We start from the raw sequence: 10023 nt of genomic DNA, 5'->3' as shown, positions 1-10023 counted from the left end.
TAAAACCTGTGAAAATTTGAGCTCAATTGATCGTCGAAGTTGCGAGATAATAAAGAAAGAAAAAAACTCACTTGTCACACGAAGTTGTGTGCTTTCTGATGCTTGATTCAGAGACATCAAATTCTAAACTTGAGGTCTCGAAATCAAATTCGTGGAAAATTACTTCTTTCTTGAAAACTACGTCACTTCAGAGGGAGCTGTTTCTCACAATGTTTTATACTATCAACCTCTCCCCATTACTTGTAATCAAGAAAGGTTTTATGAGGATAATTATTTTGAGTATTTACCAATAGTATCCACTGCCTTTAACCACTAGGCCATGGCTACAACAGAAACCTCTGAATATAATGGGTCCAGTTCTTCCTCGTCTACAAATGAAATCCTCATCAAAGAATCAGTTTATCTTAGACAGCAGCTTGAATGTCTTTCAATGTCTGTATCAGCTCCTTGTCAGCAAATTTATAGCTGAATTCTGGAGATTTAAGAGACGCTCCCATGGCAACCCTGTTGTTTCTGTGCACCATTGAGGAATCTTCTGTACTTCGAGCTGAACAATGATATTCACGAGCGCCACTTTCAGTAAGAATACGGTCAAGATTTCGCTCATTTATTCCTCCACCTCCGAACAGTACAGAAAAAGTAACAAAAAGTTAAAAATTTGAATGTAATAACCATAAAAATGTTTTCATTAAGTTTTAGAGTGATTATCAAATATATGCCTTCCCTTTGAAGGCACTGGACACCTTTGGTAATTGTCAAAGACTAGTCTTCTCACTTGGTGTATCCCAACATATGCATAAACTAACAAATTTGTGAAGATTTGGGCTCAATTGGTCATCGCAGTTGCAAGAAAATAATGAAAGAAAAACACCCTTGTACAAACTTAATTGCTTTGAGATACCTACACAAATAATAAAATACTTCAGGCCTGAAGCCTTTAAAATATTTGAGTAATAAATTACCTCTTTCTCAAAAACTATGTTTCTTCAGAGGGAAGCTTTTTCTCACAATATTTATACTGTCAACAGCTTTCCATGGCTTGTTACCAAGTAAGTTTGTATGCTAACAATTATTTTGAGTAATTACCAATAGTGTCCACTGCCTATAATAGCTTTCTGAACTTAGGATTGAGACCTGCTTACCTGGCATCACAATGATCCTGTTTTTAGCTTGTTGAATGATCTCTTTGATTAGTGGTAGCCCCTCAAGAGCTGAAGTCTCCTGACCACTTGTCAACAGTCTCTCAAATCCCAAGTTAATGATGTCCCTTAGTGAGGTATATGCATCACGACACATATCAAAAGCTATATTATGAACCCATAAGAATAATCAGAAATGACTAACAAACAGCAAACAGTCATGGTATATTATATAACACCCAAGCAGATCCTTGCCATTTGATTGGAGGATTGTCCGTCACGTGATAGCAAATAAAAGTACCATTGCACGCTGAGTCACTCGCCGTGCTTTTTCGTTCCATCCGAAAAGTACCATTGCACGCTGGCACGCTGCCAGCGTGCAATGGTACTTTTCGGATGGAACGAAAAAGCTGAGTAAAAACATCACTGCGTGCGCGTGTCTTTGGTAACGCAGCAGGTGTTACTGCAAGAAGGCAAAGTAAAATTACTAGCATTCGGCTTCTACAGTTGAAATTGTTTGTTTTGAAAGTTGTTTCTTTCAATCAAAATGACAAAGTTCTACTTGGATGTTATATAAAACAAATAATGAATGTTTTTCATTCGTGCAATGGTGCGAATATGTTCATTCGTTGAAAGCTGGAATGTTCCATTCAACTCGGCTCCGCCTCGTTGAATAGAACATTCCATCTTTCAACTCATGAACATATTCGCACCATTGCACTCATAAACATTCATTATGTGTATACTAATTTTGGTTTCACCAATTTACACCAATGTGTGTTAGCATCGTATACTCAGTACTTTCCCCGAGTTCGGTAAAAGAAATCACCTAGGCATGTTTCTCTGGTGGGATTCGAACCTATGAACTTTGCAATTCTAGAGCAGTGTCTTACCAACTAGACCACCGGAAGCTAAGTTAATTGTAAATCTGTTAACTTTTTTTTTTCTGTTCCCAAAGTGTAAAATGGCTTTAATAGATGGAAGTTTGCAAAATTTATATTCTTTATGCCGGATGCAAACTTCCATCTATTAAAAATATTCATGGTAATCATTTATTCTTAAATAGTTTATTCTTAAACAATATTTATCCTGTGGTGGCCAAAGGGTTGATTTGCACTTGCAGGACAAAATGAAAAAAGGCAGACAAAATTTAACTGTTAAGAAAACAATGACAGTGAGAATTTGTAACAGTGAGAAAAGTTCAAAGTTCAAGATATGGAAAGATTCTTGGGAAGAAGTCATTTACTAAATTAACGTACCTCTATGAAAGGTTACTGGAAGGGGTCGACAAAGTTCTGTAAAGAAATAAAGAAATTGTATGATAATTAGCTAGATCATTAGACATCAATCACAAATACATAAATTAAAATCACAATTTTTCTTTCTTTTGATTAATAAAGTCAATTTCTTTTTGAAAAACGGTGGGTTATTTTAGCTCAGACAAGTCATAAAGAGGGAACAAACATGGCAAATTTGTTGAAAGCAATTGACAATTATCTCACCAATAAACTCTTTACAAATCTGATGATCTACATCGCCAGAGCTGTAAAAGAAAGAAACAATCATTAAAATGAATAATGATGTAAAATATGTTTATCTGAGAACAACTTGTTTTATTTGTACTTGATAAAAATATAACTATTATATACAGCCGCATTATCAAATTTTCTGAAAATAGTATAATAACATTATAGCCTTGAATTCAAGTTCGGTTGGTTAAGTCATCAGAGTGCGGTTCAAATCCCGACCATGACACTCGTGTCCTTGAGCAAGATGGTTACTTTAATTGCTTCTCTTTACACAGGGGTATAAATGGGTACCTGTGAGGGTAAAGGTTGACATTTTGTGTGAAAAAGCCACTACCGCCATACGGCAGCTCAGGGCTTTATATTCCCTAGGGAGCTGAGAAAGATTAAAGGAATGTTAGTGGGACTAGTGTTAAGCGCATTAAGACGTTACTGTGAAATAAAATGCGCTTATAAGAACTTGTTACTACTATTATTATTATGATAACATTATGTCTCACGCAAATGTACATGTTGAAGCTTCTTCCTCTCTCACCTTGTGAGGGCGCCAAACACAAATCCGTCGGCACCATTTTCCTTACAGAGTTTGACGTCTTCTCGAATGACATCAACCTCTTGTGAGCTATAAAGGAAATCTCCTCCTCTTGGACGAATTAAAACAAAAACAGGCAACTTTATCGTGGATTTTACTACGCGAAGTAAACCTGATAAGAAAGGAGAACCACATGAAAGAAAAACTGCTGAAGTCTTTTCTTTAAATTGCTAATTTGTCCAGAATGACAGTGAGTTTTGATCTCAACCCTTATGCCTACATGTAAGGTTTTAACAGCGATATGCCCCAATCATAACTTTACTTTTTTTCACAGGTAGTCAAAATTGCTGTTAACAACGCTACTCTATTTCAAATAGAGGAAAATCAACTTTGACCACATGCTGAAATTAGCCCCAACCCTCGCAAAACTTCTGAATTTCCAGATAATTTAGGATTACGCACAAAGAAAACTGTCTTATCAACGGGCAGAGTATACCAATCTTGAATCTTGAATTGTTATACTCTCCTAAAAAGTCAAAGCATTGCTGCTGTCCTGGGGAGGGCGAGTTGCAAAATCCATTTGTGCTCTAATATAACTTAGTTGCGATGATCGATCGTAACCCTCCATCCTACTGACGGTCGAAGGATGGAGGGTTACGATCATCGCATCTTCTCTTTAGACTTTAAAACTAAGTCCATTCAATCCATTTTTGTGCTGGGTGACTACTTATGTGACCATAGCACAGAGTGGATGATAGTGGGGAATTGAGGTTGCATGCAGGCAGGTGAACCAATTGAGTATCCAAAATGTTCACATAAATTAGTCTCTACGTTAACAAAAAGTACATGTTTGAAGTATAAAAATTTAAACCGGGCTTACCAAGACTTGGGGTGATCCCCCCTTCAGCAAGACTTGCACAGAGTTCAATTCTTGATGCTCCTGAATTTTTTTTTTTTTAAATTGATTAAGCAATACAACTGGTGTCAATATTAATATAAATAAAAACAAGTGGTAGCTATAATTCTACCTCCATGGACTCAGGGAGTCATCAGAAACTCGAGAGCAGGGCTCAATTTCATAGAGCTGCTAAGCACAAAAATTTGCTTAGCATGAAATTTCTTCCTTGATTGATAAAAACAGGATGAGGATTACCAAACAAATTTCCACTTGTTGCATATTGCTTGTTACTGGTATTCTGCTGTTGTTTGCTTATTTCCGTCCTAAAAATCATGTGGAAAGTTGGCTGGTAATCCTGTTTTTATCAAGGCAAAAAATGCTTAGCAAATTGTTGTGCTTAGCAGCTCTGTGAATTTGGGCCCAGGACACCAAACAAATGTACCATGGATATATTGAATTGGACTAATAAATAACTTGCTAATCATTATCTATCAAAGCAAGTAGACCCAGTAACTGGGGCGCTGTATTCCTTTTTCGAAATTTTGACATTTTGTCATAATAATGTCAAAATTTCGAAAAAGGAATACAGCGCCCCAGTTGTTACTTGGGTTGGGTTAAGATTAAGCAAGATTAAGAAGGAATTATAACTTTACATACACAATTACAAACAAGACGACCACACTTACCACCCCTTTCTGCTTCAACCGCAGAACGCACTGAGTCAACACAAACTTCCATTAAAGACAAATCTTTGTTAACAATAAACCTGGAAACCTTTTTATTGTCAGTAGTCTGTTTGGTCTGAATTTTGTTTGGTCTAATGTCTATAGACTATAGTGAGCATAATATTATTATGCTGTTGTTGTTTTGCTTTTTTTTTAAACACCGTCTTTTAAAAATAGCGCCCTCTCGTAATCTGAGTGATTTTGTTTTCTTCCGGGGAACTCAACCTTTATTTTGGTGTATCATTTGTGTGTATTGCTCGTCCCCCCAAAGCAATCAAGTACAGGCATCCTCATTGTATCAGTGAAAGCGTTTCTTGAATACGAGGTTAATTTTTTCTCTCTATAGTCTGGTAACTTTCACTAGGATCCGCTTCGTTTCTTAGAGTGTAGTTCAGTTACCGCACATGATTACGAGGACGGGGCGGACAGTAATTTTTCTCTCAAAAAACCTGGAATCTTCATTCTGGTAATTATTGGTTTTTTGTTTCCTTCGTTTTAACTAATCAAATTATTATCTGGTTAAAACTATACACAATTTTGAAGCTGTAAATCATTGCATTTTATTAACAAAACACCGTAGACTTTTGTGGCAAAGGACCAGTCCTATTTAGTAATCCAACATCACTCATCGACAGCAGCAGCGATTGGGAACAGTTTTTTAGTTGACAGATTGGGCCTTCCTTGCTTTTGAGTCGGTGTTTACGCTTCCTTTTTGGCCCACTTGTCATGTCTGTGCCCAAGATCTGTGCCACAGAGAATGCAAAGAGAAGTGGGGCTAACCATGGATGAATAAGAACACTTATTCCTCCTTGAGTATTGACCTTTTGGGCTAAATTCAACTGACTCTGCTCTGTGCTGTGACAAGACTAGACCATCCTAGTTGTGATAATCGTAACCCTCCATCCTCCCGACGGTCGGAGACCGGAGGGTTACAACACAAGACTGATATTATCGGTGTAACTAGCAGTTTTGACCAGTTTTTGCCAGACTCGTGATCAGATTCGTCCTTTTTTTCCACTTTCCAAAATCATGACAGACATTCTAAACACATGGAGTTGATCTTTATTGTATGACAACGTCATCTGGAACCCTTAAAACAACATCATGAAAATATTTGGCAGAAAAAAACGACAAAAACTTACCAAAAGACTGACCGAATATATCCATAATCCATAGCGGGCCCAACTAGTGATTTTGAATGTCGCACTTGCTTGGCAACAACCAATCAGCTTGACCCAACCAAACACGCATCTGGACGAGCCATGGCTGTCGTATGCGTATCAGCCATTCCAGCTTGCAAACTCACCGCCTGTGTGTGTAAGCACCGATCCCCCGCACCGAGTGCGCAGCATGCAGGCATGTACATGTACATGTACTGTATGAACATCGTGCGTGTTTGGTTGGGTCAAGCTGATTGGTTGTTGCCAAGCAAGTGTGACGTTCAAAATCACTAGTTGGGCCCGCTATGGATTATGGATATATTCGGTCAGTCTTTTGGTAAGTTTTTGTCGTTTTTTGTGCCAAATATTTTCATGATGTTGTTTTAAGGGTTCCAGATGACGTTGTCATACAATAAAGATCAACTCCATGTGTTTAGAATGTCTGTCATGATTTTGGAAAGTGGAAAAAAAGGACGAATCTGATCACGAGTCTGGCAAAAACTGGTCAAAACTGCTAGTTACACCGATAATATCAGTCTTGTGTCGTAACCCTCCGGTCTCCGACCGTCGGGAGGATGGAGGGTTACGATTATCGCAACTAAGACCATCCCAGTAAAGTTACCATATAAATAAGCTAATAATATTGGTGTGATTTTTGTTTTCGGAAACATTTTAGTATTCGGCCACAACTTTTGCATTCATTTTTATGAATTAATCATCATAATTTTTTTATTTTTTATTAATCAATGAGTGAAAAAGGGGCGGTCGGATATGGAATGTTTTTCCAAATTTTTAAGATTCACACATAAATTCAAGATTCGTTTATAAAAAGAAACAGCTCAAAAAAAAACTTTAAAAAAAACAAAGTTTTGACATGTACTCCTTTCTTCATACCTAAACTTGAAAAAACATGAAGGGTTTAATGAAAATTGAAAGTCTCCATAACAATTTGAACTTTAAGGGTTAACAAATAAAATGTATAAATTTATTTTATGTTTTTTTCATTAAGCTGTGTACAAATAATGCCTGCAGAGAGTCCATGTACTGTGGCTGTTAAAGGCAGAGCATTGGACACTATTGGTAATTACTCAAAATAACTGTTAGCATAAAAACTTACTTGGTGTAATTGCAACGACAATTGAGAGCTGTTGATGGTATGAAACATTGTGAGAAACAGCTCCCTCTGAAGTAACGTAGTTTTTGAGAAAGAAGTAATTTCTCACAAAAATATTTGAATTGAATTCAAGACCTCAGCTCAGCTGAGGTCTCAAAATCAAGGCATCTGAAACCACATAGCTTCTGCGACAAGGGTGTTTTTTCTTCCATTTTTCAACAACCAATTGAGTTCAAATGTTCACAGGTTTGTTATTTGATGCATATGTTGGGATACACCAAGTGAGAAGACTGGTCTTTGACAACTACCAAAGGTGTCCAGTATAAACATGTGATGTCTTGTCACACTCACAGGTTGTATTGTGTATACTGTAGCGTTGACCGTGGGTTGCGTTGTACACAGTTTAATGACACAATTGAGGTACAATTAACTGCCTTTTCTGTCCGTTTCTTTGGAGGTTTACTTACACACAACCAGTCATGAAATTACACGAAACAGAAACCTAAGCCAGAGAGCGCCCTCTCCAGCGAGCAGACACGATCGGCTTGTCTGGGCCACAAGCAGTGCCCCGAAGGGGAGTCGTGCTGGCGCCCCCTACCGGTCGATCGGCACCGCCGCTACAATACCTAACTCTATTTTTATAAAGTCTGCATCATTTTTCTTAATCAGACCAAGAAAAACAGAAAAACCAATTATCAAAACAAAACCAAAGACTTTCAGAAAACAACACCTTAACAAACAGACAATCAAATGAAGAACAAACAAAAATCACAGCAACAACAAACACTCCAACAAACAACCAAACAACACAAACAAGAAAACACTGGACAACAACACTGGGGAACACACATCAGACAAACAGGGAAAACTGAAAGTATGAGATAACCTTTAACTAAACCTTGCTTCTATTGATTGAGTATTACATTTTATATTGAATGGTACTAATTCATTAGACTAAATTGATTGGTCGTATTTAGTCATTGTCAATAATATGAAAATTGTTGACATATTTGACACCTTTATGCTTTGAGGGTCGTTGTGCAGCTGTCTGTCACTGAATTTAGTCAGTTGCATAAAAATGTGTACTGCACACTATTACATTGTACATTATTGTACACTGTGTACATTATTGTACACTGTGTACATTAATGTACACTGTGTACATTATTGTACACTGTGTACATTATTGTACACTGTGTACATTATTGTACACTGTGTACATTATTGTACACTGTGTACATGTACATTAGAATACATATTGGTGTAAATAGGCATAACCAATCACTTTTATTATTTTTATTAGTGGTTTATTGTCACTTGTAAAAAAACGAATATTTGTACAGAGAAGTGCGTTTTGGTTTTGCGTGTCTAAAAATAATACTTCATGTACAATGTACAATGAACAATAATGTACACGTGTAATTCGACTGCATCGTACACTAGCAAACAAAGGTCAGTGATTTTGCACTGTACAAATGTACGGAATGTTATTGTTAGTGGGTACTTTGATTATATAGGTTTTGATTAAAGACAAATTGATTACTGCAGGCCTGGAATTTCTTTAAAAGGGCAAGGCCATTTTCATTTTGCAAAGAGCACTTCCATTGGAAAATCTTAAAGTCAATGGGAAACTTTCAAAGGGGCACCAAGGCCAAGACCAGGGGCAACGGAGGCCATGGCCTCCGTGGCCTGGGAGTTATTACAGGCCAGGGGTCGATTTCACAAAAAGTTAGGACTAGTCCTAACCTAGGACGAGTCCTAGGAGATATACAAATTGCATGGATAGTCCTAAGTTAGGACGAGTAACTGGTCCTAACTTGAGATAAGACTAGTCCTAACTCTTTGTGAAATCAATCCCCCATTTACTGGGCTGTTAGGGTTTGTTTTACCATGCTATTCATTCAGGCCTTGATCTTCACTCTTGAAGAGCCACATCAATTTTCTATATGTAAAGGATCACGTTGCCTTAGATCGGACGAGTTGGTCTATAAAAAGCGTTTATAACCGTTTGTTATGGTTAGAAAGATGTTGTAAAAGTAGAATACAATGATCTGCACAAATATCCCTCGAAATTGCTTGGTTTTCCTTTTACATCGTCGACTAACATTGGTCGGCCATTTATGGGAGTCAAATTGTTGACTCCCATAAATGGCCGACCGTGTTTCTTTGCGACATAAAAGGAAAACCGTGAAATTCCGAGGCACGTTTGTGTGGATCATTATAGGCCTATTACATTTTTAAATTATCTAACCATGCATGCATTTCAAAACAAATGGTTTCAAACGCTTTTCAAAGACCAACTCGCCCGATCCAAGGCAACGTGTTCCTTTAAGGCGCACTTTTAGGGAGGAAATGTAAGTTTGTATTGGAACCTTGCAGGGTGCGCCTCAGCAAATACACAGGGCACCCATGGCAATTGCTGTGGGTGCTGTGGGCCATTGGGAGGCCTAATCATTCAAGACATTTAATATTGCCTGTAAACAATTCATTTCTGATTATTTTTAGAATTGTAGTTAAAACCATCTTCTGACTGCATTCTGTTCCTTATTAAGCCTGTAAGCACAGCAACGCGCTAAACACAGAATTGTATTGCTTAGCAGATACAGTTTACCAGCTCAAATTACATTATGTTTGCATTGATGTGGCTGGTGCTTGACTCAATTTTTCCTTAGCAAAAGAAATTGTCAAGCAGTATTTTCCTGCTTAACAGCTTTAAGAAATTGAGCCCTGACTGGAAGCCTTCTGTATCTTTGGCTACACTAATTTACATGTTTGCTGTATTGTTTGGTGTGTTTTCGTTTATCTTTTGAGTAAGACTCTGCTATGGTTTAAACTTGAGGCCCTTAGAGGCCATTCGAAGTTCTGGCATTTAAAATTAAAATTATACAAAAATAATCTAACATTGATTCATGACTCTTTTTGAGGAATT

The 10023-nt window shown here is 37.4% G+C and overlaps 2 protein-coding genes across 5 annotated transcripts in view; one reads left to right on the top strand and one right to left on the bottom strand.

Annotated features, from left to right (window-relative positions):
* Positions 1-245: 245 nt before the first annotated feature.
* LOC117294911 (copper homeostasis protein cutC homolog) lies at positions 246-4969 on the bottom strand. Its single transcript, XM_033777461.1, has 7 exons — positions 4782-4969; positions 4078-4137; positions 3201-3369; positions 2642-2682; positions 2399-2434; positions 1143-1304; positions 246-619 (listed from the first exon to the last, which is right to left on the bottom strand). Exons 1-7 carry the CDS (start codon positions 4831-4833, stop codon positions 405-407), a joined length of 735 nt encoding a protein of 244 aa, XP_033633352.1. The 5' UTR covers positions 4834-4969; the 3' UTR covers positions 246-404.
* Positions 4970-5207: 238 nt separating this feature from the next.
* Positions 5208-10023, top strand: part of LOC117294581 (dynactin subunit 1-like) — a 76225-nt gene continuing 71409 nt past the window's right edge. For 3 of the 4 annotated variants that reach the window (XM_033777053.1, XM_033777052.1, XM_033777050.1), the window contains exon 1: positions 5208-5286. The gene's annotated coding sequence lies outside the window, so the exon portion shown is untranslated. Of the gene's footprint in view, positions 5287-9631; positions 9650-10023 lie in introns of those variants that run through there. The other variant, XM_033777051.1, reaches the window with a different exon arrangement.

Source organism: Asterias rubens, chromosome 9 (assembly GCF_902459465.1).
Source record: "Asterias rubens chromosome 9, eAstRub1.3, whole genome shotgun sequence".
In the NCBI taxonomy this organism is placed as follows: Eukaryota; Metazoa; Echinodermata; class Asteroidea; order Forcipulatida; family Asteriidae; genus Asterias; species Asterias rubens.
This window is presented reverse-complemented; position numbering and strand designations above follow the sequence as displayed.